Raw genomic sequence first — 20679 nt, forward strand, 5'->3', positions numbered from 1 at the left:
TTGGAAGGTACATTGCCACAACTGTTCCCATGTAATGCACTGGCTGTTGCTCTCCCAGCTACACAGGCAAGAGAAGGGAACTATTGAGCTCAGCTCTTGCATCTGTACACGGCTGCATCTTTACAGTTAACTACCAGCCTTGTTTGAATCAAAGGGTATGGTTTTAAAATTCAAGTGACCATTTCCATGAGCTTCTCAGCATTATTTAGCAGTGATGAGAAATATAACTTGTCAGTCAGCCTCAGATTAATGGCCAGACCTCACATTTCTAATCTATCACCACAAATTTACAAACAGATTTTAAAAGTATTATAAAACCAGAAGTCTTACAGATAAAATTACTGTTCAAACAATTGAGAAGCTGGAACAGGCACAAAACAAATGCTGAGGTTATTTTGACTACATCAAAACTCACAGCTGAAATAAATTTATGATGAGTTAAGTTGGACACAAGTTCTCCCCTGCAGCTGAACAAGGAGCACAAGCTCAGGTAGAGTCACCAAGCATGCACCAATATGTCAGTTACTAGAGCATCAGCCCAGAGCTACACTAAATTCAGGGTCTTCCTTTGACATAAATCACAGACTACTTTTTTCTGTCTTTTGTAAATTCAGGTTTTATGTTAGGGGTAGGTAGATTTAATGCTGCTAGGAAAAAAAAAAAGTTGACCCAGTAAAATAAAGCAATGTTAGTAGTTTGCACTCAGAATTTCTATGCCATGCCTCGCATACTAACACCTCAAGTCTGAATTATATGATTTAAAAAATTTCCATGATAAGTTTTATGTGCACAAGCTTGTACAACACTGAAAAGAGGAAAGACTTGGCATGAAAGACTTGAGAATGAGTGATATTATTTTTTTTTTTTAATGGAAGAGCATTCTTATTTCTGCTGTTTAGGCTTGTTTTATTTCGCTTTCTCAGTACCAACTCACAAACCTTTAACTTCAGACATCCAGGATCTAGGTGACTTCCACACACCCAATCCTTAAATTCCTTCCTTTGGAAGTTCTCCCTCTGCCATCACTAGGTGTGAACCTGGACATTTTAGTATTCCCTTCATCTCCTATGGCTTGGTTAATGGTGTTCTCAGCTACCAATACATTTACTTGCTGTAGACAGATTTGATAGAGCGACCCTAGACACCCACCGAACACGAGCACTACCAACACCCTGACATACACAGAAGCCTGACGAGAGAAGCGTCCTCAAGCCAGAAATACATTTTTTCCTGATGCAATTTACTTGCACTAACTATTGACCCCAGATGCTATTTCCATGTCAGCAAGCACTCCTTTCAGGGCATTGTTTTCCATATGGCATTGCACAAACAAGGTTCTACAAAGCCTGCAATTATTTTCACTGCTGTAATACAGGAAGATAGGAGTAATACAGATGCACATCCATTTTTTTTCCTAGACATAAATTGCTTACATTAAGTTCATTTATTCCACAGCCAGTGCACAATTGCCGTAAAACGGTTAATTTTCAGCAGTAACTTTCCACAAGGCCATATGCCAGTCAATTTATGGCAAGTTCTACTTTTGCATGTAAGGAAAAAAGTTAGTGGCAACGCCTATGAAATTTGTGACAGTTCTAGGGAAACGACACTTCCTTAGACATGCACTTTTTCTTTAAAAAAAAAAGTCTCTCTGAACTTATGCTCATACATATCTCAAAGTTAAAATGGCATGGGAACATTCAAACATATTGCTCTTGCTGTCCGAAATCTCTGAACTCTGAGGTTTTGTTTTAGTTTTGTTTAACCTTGGCCTGCAAGCTGTAAGTGTCAGTCATAGGTTCCATAACTCTTCTCATGGAAACTGTTTTAGAAGTTAGAGAGCAGGGATCTGAGCTCTCTCTCCAAAGCATTAACTGAGCTCCAAGCTGAAGTCCTGTAAAAGATTCTTAGTTAATACCATTACTTCTGACACCTCTTGGTGATTTTCTAATTAAAACGAGTGGGTGAGAAACTCAGAGGCTCAAGTCTCATCCCATACAGTTGCAAGGGAAGGTAAGTGTGGAATAATCTCAGGGTTCCAAATCAACAGCCATCAGCGCAGCACATTAATGAGTTACTACGCATCAAGTTGTCTTAATGCCCTTTGAAAGCCTTCACAAAACTATGAAACTTAAAATTGTTCACTTACAGAACTGACTGCAAGTGTTTCTTTAGCTATAAAGCAGCTACGCTAACTGCAGCGTGCAAACTTAAGTCATAGGGTTATCCTCAAAATGGACTTAAAAAAAAGACTATGCTAAAGCTCCTTAGGAAAATGGCAGCACCATGCTGCCACAGTTGCTGTCCTCTGCTAGATTAATAATGTCCCACTATCAAAGAAAGGCAGTTGTAATTTGTAGATTCTGAAGTTAAGAGGATTTTAGACTGTAAACAAGTCTCAGAGTCTTGTCCCACAACATCAGCCTTCACACAACGCGGACATACAGCTTAAGAGCCTGGATTCAGCTAAACCAGTTTCCTCCTCCATCTAATTTTAAAAAGCAGGATGAAATGTTACAACCCAAAAGGCAAACTAGAAAACTGCTGCAAGACAATCAGTTCTCATCATGACTGATACTTTTAGAAGAGCCCCAAAACACTCTTCTAGAAAACTAGTTACTTGCATAAAACACAAAGAAAAAGGAGGAAACCTGAGAAAACCCATGATGCAGGAATACTTGTACAGTAGCTTTTTGAGTTCGAGCTCTATTAAAAACAGAGCTTAATTTATTCTGCAAGCGCCATGAAATGCAAAAACAATCACCAGTTCTCAATCCTGCTACATACCCCTTAGCTTTTATTCTACCTTCAAGAACTAGCGAATCCAGTTTGACTTACGTATCTCATTACCTCCATCTACTGGTAAGAGTTGCTACTCGTAAGTGGAGTGGGATTGGATTTTTAATTTGGGGGTGGGGGTGTTTTTCTCCTCCACATACTTTACCATTTAAAAAAAAAAAATCAGAAATATTGATCATGAAAGTGGTGAGAGGGGAGAACAGAAATAATTCAACTCTAAAAACCTTAAGGGACAGACTAGCTGATACCATCACCATTTTCTGATGTCTACAATTTATTTACTCCTACTAGCATATGAAATTTACCTTTGGATTGAAACTTAACAGCAGGAGTCACCCAGAGGGATGTTTCTGTTATTTGTTTCCAGTCTAAGAGCCCACCTAAGAGGTCAAAGTGATTTAACATTAAGCTTCACAACCTTTACTGGTAACACATTAGACATGTTTTTCCCCATACAGTATCACTTTTATCTCAGTTCCTTTTTAGACAGGAAAGCCCCATTAGCCTTCGAAGTTCTTACAACTTGTTTTCCATGATAATCCACATACAGTTTATGTTAACTGAAATTGCTCGGAACTTAATTCTTTTAATTCCGGATGCTACATTTCCTGAACCGAGGAACAAAACACACATTGAATGAAACAAAGCCTACTGACCTACTAATACTTCAGTGGTACCATACTAAAAGTAACTAGTCAATGCAGCTACTAGTCAGCACTGCTCGTTAAATTTGCCAGTTCTGTTACTGGGCATTGAAGTGATAGGCAATTTCACAACCGTGACATAAGATAAGCCATTGCATTTTTCTTTTTTAAACACTCTGCAAGCGAGTATCATTGTATTTATTTATTCTGCTTAATTAAAAATATAGGTTAGGTTGAAAACTGCTGTTTGCCATGCCTTCCTTCCATGTTTCCACTCATTCCTAACTGTGCATTATGTCAGACAGCTAAGCAAAGCTTTAATTTTTCATCTGTGACCAGCACTGGCTATGAATATGCTTACTACCAAGTGTCCCTTCCAAGAAGCAATAATAGCTTCCATTTCAAAAAAATTCCTAGCATCTTTCCCAGGCTAGCACAAACACACCAGCTGTGCAGAGGCCGAGCACACCTTGCAGCCGTATTTCAGCCTCTGCTCCTTCACACAGCTACCAGGCACTCAGCCACACTTCTCCTGCAAACCAGTTTTTTTAGAGTTAAAAGGCATTTACAAGAAACTAAAATAACCTAGTACAACTCAGTCACATAAAAAACATTTTTAATACTAAGTGAGACTGGTAGTCTCCAAAATCTTGCTTCCCTTACATTAATTCTTACTAGATGTGATCTTCATATGTGCTTGGAAACTTTTTTCCGTACATTCACTGTTATTTTTGAAGTATTTTAGAACACCAAAACTATTTTTTCTACTGCCAAAAAAACGCATGCTTTATTTTCTCCCCAGATACTTTGGTGTCATGTATTTTACTCTTCCCCATACCCAGGTCTCAGTTGTCAGTAACCAGAAGGGGGCACATTTTAAGCAGTATGTAGAAACATCGTAATTTTCTCAATTCGACATGCTTGTTCTTACCAAGTAAAAATTACCATGTTGTCTCAAAGCTCCTTACTTGTAACATTAAACGGAAAATTTCCATTTCCTCTTTCTGCTTACAGAGAGAAGAATTTCAATCAGGGATTCGATTAGAAAACTTCTTGTAAGCAGTGAATTATCTCACTGCCAGCACCACTGCACGCTGCTGTGATGTTTCAGTCCCAGCACAGCACCTGTTCTGTAGAAACACTACTGTTAACTTGGAAGAAATGACTGTATTTGTTGTTTCATGCTCTGAGTTTAAGTTAAAAAATGAGACCTCTTCTAAAGCATTTCAGATTCTTTATTTACCGTATTAAGTTTGTAAATTAAACTCCAGTTAGCGTAACTACTCCAGAATGAGCTTTTTTTCACGCAACACAACTTCCACACTAAAGTCAAAACAACAATGCACATAAGACAGGAGTAACACAAAATATTTTCAGCTCGTGATAAAAAAAAATAAAAAAAAAAAATCCGTTGTTCTTTCAAATTCAGGAAGCAAAACATGCTCCGATCCATCCATTTCAAGACTGTACTGTTCACTGATCCACAAGCAGAGCTACAAAATTCTCTAAGAGACTGCTGCTATGGTGATGCCTCTTCTGGAGCAAACAACGTCCAAAAAAGCACTGTGGAAAACCATGGCAAAAAGCTCCGCTAGCTTTTAAATAGCCTATTGCAATTTGGAGGGCAGAGGAGAAATGTTACCATAGTAGAAAAATAGTTTCAAAATCTACACAAGAGAAAATCTGAATGCTATCAAAACAGGTTTAACCTGGGATTCACCTGAGAGGTTTCTTTCTCCTAACGTTGATGCTAACAGGCTGCACTGCTTGCATTTAAAAAACAAACAAACAAAAGGTTTGCTTAAAAAGGCAAAACTTATTAGTGGGATTCATTTACTCAGTATTTCATTTGTAATTCCAAAAAACATGACAAACGCTAACAGAGCTTGAACTGGACCATGTGCTGGATGCAATTAAAGGAAAACACACTTTTGTTAAAAGTCTGATTATTATTTTTAGCTGCTCAACGCCTGACACCCCCTACGCCCGAGAACCAACTTGTGCCTATGAGCGTGTTCATACGGCACTATGCTCGATCAAATCAGCTCTAACTTTAACCTATAAAAAAGAAAAAAAGCCTAGCTTCAGGTTGCGAGCCAACACGCCGGCACAGCACCGTTCCAGCTGGTGCTAGCTGTGACAGCACACAGCGAAGCAGCAGTGTGAAGCAAAACACACGTTGCTCGAAGCTCACGGGAAACCCCTGGGCCAAAAGAAAACCCTCCCATCGTCTGGAATTGGCACCTTTTCTAACCACGTGTGAAGGCACTCAGTGTAACTAATGCTTGCTGGTAACAGCCTAAGAAATACATTGAACTTGGATTGATCTGGATGTGAGGACATGATGCTTGGCATTCTGACAAGGTATCAGAATCTTTTAAGTTTTTAGCCCAGTTTCCATGAAGAACCAAGTACTTACTATGTAAGTCAGGCTTATTTCTTTAAATTTTCTGGTTTTACCCATGTGTTGAGTTTTAAAACCCAATAAAGTATTTTTAAGGTATGCATAACGAGAAAAAGCAGATTTCACTTCACAATTTACGAGACTCACTCAGAAAAAGGGAAAATTTCAAGAAAGAGAAGTAGGCAAAAAAACAAGAAGGATCAAAAATTGTCTCAAAAGATGGAGAGGCTGCACTGATTTCCTACCACTGTTACTGCTGGTTTAGAGGATTAGCCCCGGTCTGATCTATCCTCCCTAATCTAATAGGAAACTCCAAACACTAACTGTCCTTTTATGCCAATTTATCAATACCAAGAACTGGGGACATGAAGTTTAACATTTTTTCCAATATGTCTGGATAAGCCATCCCTTAAGGCTAATTAGGCAGCTTTTTTAGGGAATGAAAGATCATGAACCAAGATCAAACAGCTTGGTTTTGCATTTCCATGATCCCCCTCTGATGTTATGCCAGAACTGCGCTTCCTGCGCAGAAGCCGATTTCAGCAGAACATCCACACAGACTGAAAATATAGAAGGCAGGACAAGTGCTTATTAATAAAAAAGCTTTCAATTCATCTTACTCTAAGAAAGTATGTCTGTCATTATTCCTACAATCATGTATTGATTGCCTGCTGAACTATTCATTTTTAGCATAAGCAGCATCTCAGACATCGGTATAAGGAGTATCTGCCCCATTTCAAACAGTACTCAAAAGTTTAATTACTGAGGTGCCTCATTCCCCACCACATTAATGAGAACAAAGAATATACCATCCCAATGAACTTCCCCCTTTGGGCTTCTCCTGCAACCATCACTCTTTCAATAATCATATAAGCAGTTCTATAAATACTGTGTCAGATATCGATAAATACAGGCTTTTACTAATTTGAAAATCACCTTGTATTCTCCCCTTCTCTACCAAGATTGTATGTTGTTCTTCATTTACTAAACTGATGTATTGACATTGCAGTCATCTTCCGCTACTTTTGACAAAGAGGCAGTCATCGTTAATTTAAAATATAAGCCTGTAATAGCTAGCCATCATTTTGACCATCACTACAGGGTATATAGCAACTACTATCAAATAAATTTCTCCAGTCAAGTTCACCATAAAAATATGAATTACTTTATCACAAAACTCAGCATATACAATTTAGGTCAGCTGTCACAATGCCATCAGCACTAGCTCTATGAGCTCCCAGCTGGGTCAACAAACACACTCCCAGGGCCTGAAAAGGTCAACATGAACTGCCTGTTCAAGCACTATTCCTTTAATTTTCTGACTAAAACCTGACTTCACTACTAAAAATTCTCAGGGTAACCTGAAGTGCTACTTTACAGTATTTGAAGCATGGACTTAGAGGTTCGTCAATATAGATTGTCCCTATAGCACATAAATTCCCACCCCAAAAAAAAAAGCACACACTCAACATGTTGGGAGTTCATGATCAGAATTCAGATGGATTTTTCCTCCTTTATACATAGCACATGCCTTATTTACAAATCTATTTGCCTGCTGTATAGTTTACCCACTCTTCTGACTATAGAAATCTAACTACATTGAAAAGAGAGTATTGTACTTCCCATCGAGCCATGTTCTCAGGTAGACAGCATGCCAAAAAAATAAGACCTTCAAGGCCTAGAACCGATATAATGACTTATGGAGTGCCTACCCCCAGTTACCCATTAGCAAATTACATTCTTCAATACCATGTTTCTGGAAGATTTCAACTTCACTTGCCAGTTATCTTTTGAGTTTCACCACGCTGATACCACAGGAACTCATCTGAGCATATTTCTGCTTCCAAATGTCACCAGAACTATTAGTATTATAGTTCCTTGTGTACAAACCAATTCTGCATTTACTAATGTACCAATGATTACTGCTAAAAAACTTGCCATATCCTTATTTATCTGAGGGCATACTTAAGGATACTAGAATGGTAAGACTACAAAATTAAACTGAAAATAGATGCATAAGCCCTTGTGTTCACTTTCTTAACCACATCATCATTACAGGTCCTGACAGTGGCAGTGGTTAATACCTTTAGGCAATGATTCTCAGACTAACGTAATTCTTCCCCATGTAAGAGATTATTCACAATGATAATCAGTATTTCAGTATTTCACCTTCAGAGATCAAGAACAACATCTGTGTCTTCTCTTCTGCACAGGTACAACATACTAAAGAATATCTGCCCACAGCACAATATTTATCTTGCTACTCTCTTCTACCAAGAGACACTACTCCCATAAATACTGTCCAGTTAAACAATCCAGCATGACCATTCACTTGCCAATCTCTTTATAAGAATAGTATGAATATTGCTAATCACAGTAAAAAATCATGCTCCACCCATAAGTGCCAAGTGTCATCTATAGTCACACAAGCAATGGGAATTTATTATTTCAAAATTTTGTGGATGCTTACTGAAAACACTTTGACAAACTGGAATGTTCTTTCTCTCATTAAAGAGCTCCTTCTCCTTTAGTTTATTGCACAGTTCCCAGCACACAAATACTTTCTATTAATCACTGTAGTCCCTGCAAAAATGAAATGCTCCAATTATTCTGAATAGCCTAAGCATTCACAAGTTTATCAAAATTTCTCTTTTCCGCTTTCAGAGCCAGGATGCTTTTAACAGCTCCAAAATACTACTTTGATACAGTAGAGTTCATAAAAACCTCAGCTCATTCGTAACTTCACCACTTATGTTTGAGACCAAATGTTAGGGTTGCCTCAGTCAAATCCTTTTCTAGCAAGCACCCGCCACCTACGTAAGAGAAAAGAAATGAAAAAAAACCACTCTACATAACTGATGCAGGTCCTAGCACATGACCTTCCCGAAGTTAAAAGAACTCCTTAACAGAAGTTTCTACCCATCACCTAAATGATGTTACTGAATTTACTCACTATTAAGACCTCTAGGCTATGGGACACGAGCAGACACCAATGCTGCCAAGAGCTATACTGACAAGAAGCAGATGAACACCAAAAAAGTCTTACAGCCCCATAGCTTGGGGACTTTCATAAAAGCTGATCTTGGATCACATTATGTAGCTGTACTACCAAACACAGTAAGTAGAATCAGCACGTATTTATATTCACTAAGCACCCAGCAAAGAACTGCTACCAGCACTAGAGCATCAGTGATTTTAGGGTTTTTTTTTTCCCCTCTTGTGTTACTAATGGTACACAACATGTTGTTTTGACTGGTACCAAACCTCAGCTCAGCTAGTATTCTGCAGAAGTTAGTTAATGATTTACTGCCAATAGGGGAAAAAGGTAACAGTTTGGGGTTTTGATCTGTTTAGCAGGTTTTTTGTTGCTGCTGCTGCTTTTTAAAAAAAAAAAAAAGCAAATTTTTGTCTTCACGAAAAGACATCTCAAAGCGAAAACATGACATTTTGTGTATTATCAGAACTCCCAGCAGACAGCAAGCACCGTTCACAACCATTACCCTAGCATTTACTTCCACCAGTTGCTGCTGGGATAACAACATGCATGAGGCTTACAGCTCATCTGAACTCCCAGAAAATGGGATTTCTTAATGTGGATATTCCTCAAAGGGGAAAAAAAAAAAAAAAAAAAAAAAAAGAGAAGTTAAGAGCTTCAATGCAAAGAGATCAATTTTTTTCATTAGACACATAGATGGAGTTTATTCATCGCTAACAACAAACTTTCTGTGACATCACACCTTCACTACTAGTCACTAATTTAAGCAAACATTCAGAAAAATTTTCAGACATTATCGAGTCTTAAATATTGCCACTACATTTACAGATGCAGATAAAAGGTTTCTATAAAGCTCAAACTTTACCATCACTGAGATTGCTTCTGCTGCATAGGGAACAGTGAAATCATCATTGCAAGCAGAGAATTTCTGCCAGCTGAGTATTCCATTTTGGTTTTTTCTAACTAGATAATGACAAAGTACAAGGACGCAGGACTAACTCAAGAGTTGCTTAGCCGCACAAGTAACATCAGGGACTTAACCCTTCACTGCAAATACCAAGACTCTGCTATTGACAGTTATTTAACCTGCTAAACCTCATTTTTAAAAATTACTCCTTTGAGACAGAATCACTGGAATACACAGAACTGAACTGGGGGGGGGGGGGGCACACATACAACACATACCAAAAGAAGGAGAAAAAAAGTGAAATACTTAAAGTACATCAGAACATTTTTATCTGTACATTAACATACTTTTCTCCTAACACACTAACCTTAAAGCATATATTTTTTAGCATTCACAGTTAAATTCAACTAGGCAGGTCATGTACAGACCAAGGGTTTCAAATACTTCTCTATCTAGTCCCACAAGCGATCCAACTGCCAGACAGCACCACTTAAATGAAGATTATTTCTTTTTTCCTCCAAGAGGCCACAATTTGATTGCTCTTTTCTTTTCAAGCCATCATTTACAATTCGAATAACCTCTGTCACGTACTGACAGACTGTAGGGGGGGGGGGGGGGGGGGGGAATCTCTGAATTCCCCACCTCCCACCCCCAAAAAAAGATCTTTAATAGATTCTGATGCACACCATGTGTTGACCTTGGCTCTACCCAGGGAAGAAGCTGCCACCATTACAGATCATAGTCACAAACATCATGGTCACATGAAGAGGCAAAAATCTACATGACCTGCAACTAAAACTCTACTGTGCCTTGTGGCTACAGGATACACAAGATACCCTGAAATAGGGTACAAACAAAAAAGTGAACAGCTTCGAAAAGTGGACATTTTACCACACAAATTTCATATTTTTCTCACTCAGAAAAAAAATTATCTGAAGAAACTGCTCTTTGAAACATTTCAGTAGATGGTGTATTTTCTTCTTTTACCAAACTTTATCACAAAAAATGACTTCAGTAGGTTTCTATAGCTCTTTATAACCACACAAGTCCGGCTATTTTCTAAGTAGTTTTTGCTGCATGAGGAAATCAACTATCAATAAACTTCCCTTTGCTGGAAATTAAGGAAAGCAAAGGTAAGCATGTCAAGCAGGAACCTTGCCAGACCCACAGACTGAAAACAAGTTCATGTTTTCATTTTTTTCTCAAAGTGAAAGCATCATGTTTTAAAGGCTGCTACAGACCCAGTATTCCGTTTTGCTTGCATCTACTTGCATTGAAAGTCTTTATATATATTGAAGACATGCTGAGGTGGCACTCAAATTTTTTTCTGAAGCTTTAAAAAAATAGCTTCTCTGGCAATAAGAATCCTAACAGCACCAGGCAGTGAATTCCCTACCTTACCAACGCATTCTTTCCCAACATAAGCAAAACAAGCATCCCGGGAGAATGCCATTCCGTTTCAGATCTCTCAAAATTATCTACTGATACAGAGCTAACAGATGTGAGAAGAAAATATTTTATATCTGTAACAGGAGATTTAGTCTCTCAATAGCTATATTGTAATAAGAAGATAAGGAATCAATCTAACCTCTTTTACTCGTGCCCTCTACAAATCATACTCACAGAAATAGAGCAGGTCATGAATTTTCTGAAGCAAGAATTGTACAAGCCCATCAAATATTAAAAAGCACTGCAGATGTCTGCAGTCCTTTCTAAAAGCTTTTTTCAGACAAGCAAGGAGGACACATGAATTAATTAAATTAACTGTTTCCAAACATCCCACTTCTACAAGCCATTACCTTCCTTCAGATGTTTTAAACTGAAAATTAGTCTGTTCCTCCAGGCTTTTCAGTCCAGAGCTCCTTTATAACTAGTAACAGTGTGAGTGTGCTTTTATCCAGGCTTTCAGGACTTCAGAGAGACCTATTGCTTTCTGCACAATCTTAAAGAATAGTTATGTCCCACTGAAGCTTTTCTGAAAGCCTCTAACTCCAGACTGCCCATCAGGCACATCTTCAGGTTATCGCTTCCACGAGCCAAAAATATAAATACTAACACAAAACTACATGCACTGCATAGAGCCTCTTAATTATCAGGAATGCATACGAATCACTTCAACTTATTGAGTTACTGTATCCACCCAACAGTACACTTAATGGGTTTTCTTAAATTAAATCTCTTCCAAGCATACCTCCATTTCACAGTGGCACTAGCTCAATACCAACAGAGGACAAATTCTTTCAGATACAGCTGCAAGGTACCCATCTGAATAATTCTGTCAGGACAAACTTACGGTGCCCAAGCAATCCCTCATGAGCGCATTACTTCAAAAATCAGTCCTAAGACGCCTGTTTCTAAATAGGAAACTGGCTCAAAGACATTATCTTCAGAACAGAAACGGCACCGAAAGCTGAACATCATACCTAGATTTGAAATGCCATCTTCTTCCAATTCCTTTCCAACGAGTAACATCCTTCCCAAGCAAAGCGAGTTGCAGAAGTCAGCTTGTGCCCTACCTATACGCATATATGCTGGTTCAAACACACCATCGAGACTTTAAATGAACCTGCCAGAGAAGTACGGAGCTCTGCGAGTTGCAGCTTCACCCAAAGATACGCAGCTCCTTTTACCTTAAACCAGGCAGTAATTTTTTTTCTCTTGCATAACTAGAATTCCCAGTTACCACTGTTTCCACCCACAGTCTTGCCCGTGAAGGAACAGCCTGCATAACCACCCTCTGCCGGGCTGACCTAACAGGCTAGCAGATCAACACTTTCTGATCACAGCTCCTAAGAGGTTGCTGAAAATAGAACACCAGCTGCTATTGAAGTCCGTGCGCTCAGTATCTAGCACCACTGACCAAGTCCCACATATGAGACCTCCTATTTACTTAATGCGACAGGCAGATTTAATATTGCACTGTTATCTTCTAGTGAAAGGCTGCCTGACAGCAATTTAGTTCTTCACCCTGGTTACCAGGGTGAAAAAAAAAAAAATCCACCTTTTTTTTAGCCCAACGTTTCACATCAGTCATCACTACTTCAGACTTCAGGGGGCTATTTCAGGCCTCCAGAAGCAGCCAAGCATGTTAAAAAAAATGCAGACCCCACTCAAATTTCACCAGCCCTACTGCGAAAGACCATTATCGATGGCCTCACACCGATTTCACACATAATTGTCACCAAGAATTGGCACCGATGCTTTTTTATCTAACACCAACAATTTGTTGTGAACTGAATCTGTTTTCTATTCATCAGATTATCACTACAACTGTGAATATATATTCTTAGGAACCTTACTCAGACTGACCTACTGTTACCTTGCGCTATCATAGAAATTCAATCTGTCAACAACCCAGTACAAAGTCCGTGTAATTGTATCTGCTTAAGTACAAATCCACACTTGGCAATAAGCCCCAAACAGTTACTTTTTGTTCACCTGTCAGTCAAGCTTCATTCAAGTAATTACAGCCTCTTTCTCCCTGGAACAGCTACCGGTATTTGCAAAGTCTCAGGTGTCTGAATCCCCAGCAGGCATGCCTACCCAGAACTTCCAATTTTATGAACAGCAAACTCGAGCAGGTACATAAAGCCAGCAGCATCACCCAGGCCAGCTATGGATCAGCCAACCTATACTAACTGCTATGGGGATATTTCATTAACATTCACCACTAATTGGTTTGGCTAAAAAACCTAGACCAAGCTCACTCATGTTCTGATTTGCAGGTGTTTCCACTTCTACCACCTGTACTTTGTCTTTCCTAGATGGAAAAAAACTTCTTCACTACTTCCTTCTAGTTATAGTCCCAACTCCTACACGTGCTTCAGACAACTTGAAGCAGAATAGAGAGGATCAAAGGCATAATACTAACCAGCAAGTGTTAGAGAGGCACAACATAACCGAAACCAGAAGCCATATTCTGATTATTTCTTACAGTAATCCTTAATCTAGGTCCCTTTTACTCCCTTCTCCTTCTAGTTCTTAGCAAGATTCTCATGCAAATTTCAGCTTCATTAAAAAAGCGCATGCGTTGTACTTTTAAGAACTAGTTCCGTACTACATGGCAAGAAAGTATAATTTGACCTCTGTTATAGCCTACGCGTCATTGTAAATAAATGATCAACCTGCTTAAGTCCAAAAAATGAACGCTGAGATCCCACAGAATTTAGCCTTCTGTTTATTCACTCCTCAGATTACAAACTCCCCACAGATTCTTTTCCAACATAATGAACATTACTCAATAGCACGCTACATTTGACATACAATCTCCATTTACACCATTGTTTTAAAGATACACCGAGGAATACACTCATTGCTTTCCATCAGCTTCTGAAGCTTGAAATACAAGACACCTATAATAGTTTTACAAACGTTAGATAAATTAAACTGAATTAGCCAACTTCGATAAGGAAATAAGCCAAATACAGTTCTTCAATCTTTCTCCTCTCATTCAGTTTCTACTTATGCTGGTGTTAATGGTTTGAGTGTGGCTTGTCAGTTTCTGTAGGATAAGTGTCATGTCAGGAGGCTCCAGGACTCAAAGCTGCTATTTATTTCCAGCTGAAAAGCGTTCAAAATGCTGTGTTTTCACCCATTTTAGGATTTTTAGTTTACTCTTAGATTATGACCATTTGGTTAATTTTCAACCCTTTAGCAAGCATTACATAATGAGTGTATTGCGTAATATGTTTTAAGCAGTCATGACCAACCACCTTGGATTTTATTCAGTTTCCTAACTATCTGAAGCCTAGGCCTAAATACTCTGTACTTCCCCCCCCAGTTATATAGATTAAGTAAAGCGCTTATGCCTTTCCAAGTAAGGGATAGCGATTTCTTAGCATAAGTTAACTGTTAAGGAAGTTAATTCCTACTTGCTGGAATCACTGTATAGCTGATTGTTTAGAGCATTACATTATTAGCCAACTGACTAGAATTAAGTCCTAACCATTGCTTAAAAGGCTTTTCCATTATTATTATCTGATAAATGTAATTCAGCTGTTACTCAGCATTATACACTAACTGCTTCAGTTATTTGCTAATTTTTGTTGATGCAGCAAGGGGGTTGTCTAAGCTACAGGAAAAAACCTGCCAGGCTAATCCTTCAGAGGCAGCTGCAGTTCTTCTACAGATCCCTCATTCTTACAGCAAAGCTTGCTTTTCCGTTTTTCATACACAAGTAGTAACAATCAATTTTGGACCAACTATTTCAAGTTTTAAGTTATCTTCTTTTTGGACATCAGCTATGCTCCTACTACTCAAATGGCAGGTGGCTCCCAGCTCAAGCAAAGAGGCAGCCGCACTTCACTGTTTTACACCCCAAAGTAAGTTTGTGATTAAACCATGGGCTCATTTGGAAATCTATTTTGCAAGTGCATTTGCAGCCATCAACTCCAATCCTCAGTTCCCACAGATGCCTTGAACATGAGATAAACCACAAAATGCAGAGTCATGAACTGAGCAGTTTATCCTCAAAATACTTCAGGTTTTAATCTTGACCTAAATAAACTATACTGGCAAAACTCAGCAAACTGAGAACCACCACCCGCATCAGTATTGGGTCTCAGGCAAACAGTTAGTACAACACTTTCTGTATATTTATCTTTTTACTACCAAAGGTGCAATATGACCTTTTAGAAGCTTCTGGTACTTACTTAACAGGAGTAGTAGATAGGTATCTCCTTGTGTTATCTCCTTGTGTTTTATTCCAAAATTGTATGATTTTGCCTTTTTAAATTATTTTTTTCCAAAAAACAAGCATTCTTATTGATGTGGGGTCAACTCCTAATGTTAGTAATCATGCTAATGCTTGCAAGCAAGCTTTTACAAGCACACTCAGTACAGTAGTTACCATGGAAAGTCTACGGCAGCTACAATTCAGCTTCTTCTAAAGACCCTTTCCTCACCATCCTGGCTTATGCTTCAAGTCAGTATTTCAACAGTTTTCATCCATCAGCAATTGTTATGCTAAGACTTAGGTGCTAGAATAGCTCTATTTTTAACATTGCCTGCCAGAGCATGTCTCATTCAAATCAGCCTGTCAAATCTGCCAGTGAGGCACATCTAGATTATCACAAACTCCAATATACACCATTTCCAAAGACCACTGAAATTCAAAATTCAGGAATTTGCCAGAGAAAGGGTTTTGAAATTAAATTATTGTATTTGGTTAATCGGTCCATGTTACACTTGGCACAGCCAACTCCAGCTGCCACAGCCCATGCCTCAAAATGCTTATCCCAATCTAACACAGGGAATTCCCCTGTAACAAAGTTCATTTATGGAGAAGACACTGGACTACTTTCCTGAAATCTTCCATGTGGAATGAAGAGTCCACCAATAAAAGCAAGGGACAGCAAAGACATGAGAGGATATGCAAAGCCTGAATTCAACTGGGTTGTTCAATTTAAGTTGAGCTGCTGAACTGAATCCACCCCTCACTGAAACCTACTGTTCACAGCAACAATTCCTAGCAGTTGAAGATGTTTCCTGCATTTTTTCCCTACCTATCACCCAACTCATGCTGATCACCACCTTTTCTACTAGCACAGCACTAGGCAATGCACTAAGAAAATTTGCCTTCAATAATTGATCTCTCACAATAAACTCCCGAGCCGAGAAGTGTGGCCGCAGATGCACCTCACTTTTCTCCCTCCATACAAAACCAAAGCACGTTTCTGAATGTATTAGCCTGGACATCCACCCACCTTACAGTTCAGTTTTCTGGTTGCAAGGAACTCATTAGAAGGTTCTTCTAAGAAGGAAGCATAATCAATAAGGCAGTGGCACTCAGTTCCTTCAGCACAACAGGGAGACTCACATACAGGAAAGGACAAGTACCATATGGACAGCAAGCCAGAGTCCCTTCACATTTTTTAATTTAGGCCACTGCCTGATTTTTCAGATAAAAAAAAAGACACAGCCGACATGTAAATAAAAAAGCAAACATCTTCAAACAACGACCTTCATCATCACCAAATCAATATCTGTAACAAAGCAAAAGACAGCACGCTCTTATAGCCAAGTCTTAAAGTAAGTGAAATTCTTATTGACAATCTTTTCATCTGCTAGTGTATTCCCCTTAATAATAAGCATAAGTTGAAAACAAATTCAGAGTTGAGTATCAGCTCCTTGGGTTTTTTTCTTAAATTGTATTTACCCATGTTTAAAACCAAACATCTGGCATTCTTCCATAGTAATTCTTATTGCTCTTAGGCAAAGGTTTAATAATTACAAGCCTGATTCCATCATTCCTGACAAAACCAAACAAATAAAACCAAGACAAGTCTCAGTTATAGTAATACAGGACTTTCCTGGAATCCTGACTTTTTTTACATTTCACTACAGTTGCTCACAGTTTTTCCACTGCACAGTTACTAGGCCAAAGTCAAAATCCTCTTCTTCCTGCTCAGCCACAATAGCTTGCTCTTCACCCTTTTTCCAGAAATCTAATTACTTCTCATTAACAACTGCTCAGAGAATGCACGAAGATCCAGTTGCATTGCAGTATTTATCATTGCAGTTACTACCTTGCAATGGTTACAGCCAGGTAAGCATCTAACAAAGTCCTAAAATCTATCATTGTTTTGGTTAAAGCCTTCTCCAAGATACTCAGTCACAACTGATCTCAGACATGACTCAACAGCAAAGGAATTCTGCAGATCCACAAAACCTGATGAAATAAAAATTAGCTCAAAGTAGCAGTCAGCAGCGAAGACTGATGGCTGTCTCTGATCTGCATACAGATCAGGGTCCACAGGCACCCCTGTTTAGATTCTAAAGAAGATTCTGAAGGTGTCCAGCTTAGGGCTTTGAATGATAAAGCCTGCTGAACACCTGTAGTGTTGTAGTTCAGCTGATAAATGACTCTCCCTGTTGAATATTTCATCCTATTCATCTTGCTAAGCCCATAAACAAATCAAACTGAGCCAGAGTTCCAGTCCTGAATGTAACACCTTCACCAGAAAACACTTCTCTTTCTGTTGACAAACAAGGATCAGACCTACTAGCTTGCTAAATATTTCTAGGACATAATGTAGCATTTTGCAGATTTGTTTGTAAAGATAATCACTGCAAGTGATTACAGGATCAAGCTTTTGATCAGTCAGGCATTCAATACACACAGTCTGTCTATTTACAAACAACCTGGTGATAATCGCCTGTTCTCCTAGACAGAAAGGAATAAAAAAAATAAACACATGTATTCTGAACAGTTAGTATTTCTTTCTAGGTAATTTGAGAAAAAGGTTACCTTAGGTTATTTGACAAATAATGAATATTACCACAGGCAGGTGCCCACAGCTCAGAGAAGCAGCACTCTGCCATACCTACCATCTCCTCAGATCTCTGGCTGCCACTCGGATCACATTTAAACGAGGAAAAACATTTATGCTTCAGCTCATGCCATTAGGAAAATGATCCTATTTCCAAGGCTTCCTGGAAGTCGCACAAGTACCCCACTGCTAGTCCCCACACAGGCAGAAAGCCCCTCTTTCAGGTACTTTTCTGGCACGCAAGGTAAAGATTATGAGCATTTCCCCCACTTCAAAGAAAACCTTTGAAAACCAGCTGACAGTTTGTGGTTTGGTTTAGCTTTTGTTGTTTGTTTGGTTTTAACAAAGGCTTTCACGTTCAGTCTACAGATAGAGGCGAGTCCTTTAGCCATTACCCCCTCGGCAAACAGCGCAGGTGTAACAGGCACAGCACCGGGAGCCGGCTACGGCTGCTGCAAACAGAAGATGGCACAATTATCAGGACAATCAAAACTCAGAAGCCATTCACCAAGAAGCACTGGAGACTAATAAGCCCATATAAAAAACTAACTACGGTATCTGTGGCCATCAGAGACCTGAATCGCCTTCAAGCAAAGGCTTTAGATGAGCCCAGCATGTGGGGGTGACCGCTTTATGTGCCTGGTTCAAGGGCTTCCTGTCACCACCACCATGCAGATGCACACGCTGGAGGAGACAGTCCCCTGGTTTTGTGTCACCGAGCTGTTCTTGACCTTCGACAGCAAGATAAACACTGAATGCACAGCCGTTCATCCACTGTGGGATAGCAGTACGCAGGCTCATTCTGGTGACATCTCCAACTAGCAGATTTAACAGAAATAAAAGAAACCCAAAACACACTCAAAAACCACTGCGTCAGTCTTTTACCTAACACCCTGTCTAGTTCTCATTCTCACCCTTTCAAATTACCTAGGTGCATTATCAGTAGCTCTGTTCTTTACATCAATCCTTTTCCATTCACTGCCAGACTGAAACAAGCCTCCATTCAAAAAAAAAAAAAAAAAAAAAGACAACAGTTGCACTCTAAATGTCAAACCTGAGCTGCTACCAAGAAAATCAAGCAAATCTTCTGCAAAGTTGTGAAGCTTTGTAATACAGGCAACAGTTGTTCTAGCCAGGTTACACAAAAAACCAGCAGTGCCATAACCCAAGCAAGAATTGTTTTCAAACATAACATTATTTTCCCAGTAGCAACCTGCCATCATAATTCTTCACACTGTTGTTCATGACAAATTAAAGTCCAAATTTTTGGGGGGGTAAATAGAACAAGTTATTGTGAACTGAAATAAGCTATTTTTCAAACAACAAAATTTGAAACAAGTTATTGTGAACTGAAATATTGTGAACTGAAATAAGTAAGGTCGTTCAACTTCCCGGACATCTGCACTTGTACTAATTCCTGCTACATTTTCATCTGGACACCAACACAGGAGTTCACTTTTGACATGCTGAACCCTTGTCCCACAAGATTAGCACTTGTATTTAAGATACATCAGGCACAACTACATTGCTTGAAGTTTGCCCAGCCCGTGCAGTTACTTGAAACTGAACCAAAACCTGAGAGCAAGTCAGTCAAGAATTCCTGAGCATCAACCATAACAGAATTAAACACAGAACCTCTGCATAATATAATGCATATGTGTATATATTTTTTTAATTTTTTTTTTTTTTTACACATCTTCCAGGGAGTGAAAAGTCCCTTTACTTTCTATTTGACTAAGTATGTAGCTATTACCAGCATTTCAAGAACACGTTCTAAAATTAGCAGAAGCAGTTACTAGCATGCATTTTAAGGTAGCCAACACTCCCTAGCAGCAAGACAGAATGTGTTCTCATTAAGCCTCACCTAGAACTTAAGATTCATCTGAGAGATACTTGAACTTAATAGAGAAGAGTTCCTTACTGAACTGCTCAGAAATAGTACTAGACTAAAAATGCTCATCAGTAAAGATGCACAAATTGACAAAGTTACTTCATCAACACTTTCATAATACAGTTTGTCAAAGCAGCAGACATGGTGTTCTACTCATCCCTCCAAGTCACTTTACCACTTCCAGACGGTATTAGGCAAAAAATACCAATAAAAGCTAGAAAATCCAAATCAGTACCTTCTGCAAGTTTTGGGCCCATCTTCAAATCTGTTTTTAAAGGCAGTACACCCACACGAGGTCTCAAAAAAACTTTATACAACTAACTAATAGCTACCTGTCGCAGCACAATCAAAAGTAGCCAGTTGCAACAAGGCTTCCAAAGTTCATTTACTGTCTGTGCCATTTCTTCATCCTCTTCAGGCCAGTCCACCCTGCTTCTCCTCTCTCCTACATCCAGGGCACTCCCTCTCCTCCATCTGCTTCTTCCAGGTCTCTTCATCCAGGGCTCCTCTTCTGTACCCCTTAGAGCTATTTAAGGACTGAGCAGGAACCAGCCACAGCTGCACGTTATCCACATCAGCCAACCCACCGCCCCTGAAGCCAGCCCACAGCTGTGTATTATCAACGCGAATTAACCCAGCTTCATTCCTCTATAATTCCTCTACAGCTACCTGGGAGAAAAGTCAGTAAATCACATCAACAGATTTGTCTTAGATGTCCATCACATTCCAAACAACACAAACTCTGTAAGAGGCAATCTCCTGCTGTTTG

At 39.1% G+C, this 20679-nt stretch overlaps 1 protein-coding gene across 8 annotated transcripts in view; it reads right to left on the bottom strand.

Annotated features, from left to right (window-relative positions):
- AGAP1 (ArfGAP with GTPase domain, ankyrin repeat and PH domain 1) overlaps window positions 1-20679 on the bottom strand; it is a 382555-nt gene that overhangs the window by 340623 nt on the left and 21253 nt on the right. The window contains exon 1 of one of the 8 annotated variants that reach the window (XM_040603873.1): window positions 12173-12469. The exons of the other annotated variants lie outside the window; for them this stretch is intronic. Coding sequence (XP_040459807.1) covers window positions 12173-12275 — 103 coding nt within the window. The 5' untranslated portion in view covers window positions 12276-12469. Of the gene's footprint in view, window positions 1-12172; window positions 12470-20679 lie in introns of those variants that run through there. 8 annotated transcript variants of the gene reach the window in all.

The sequence above is a fragment of the Falco naumanni genome, chromosome 8 (genome assembly GCF_017639655.2).
Source record: "Falco naumanni isolate bFalNau1 chromosome 8, bFalNau1.pat, whole genome shotgun sequence".
NCBI lineage: Eukaryota > Metazoa > Chordata > Aves > Falconiformes > Falconidae > Falco > Falco naumanni.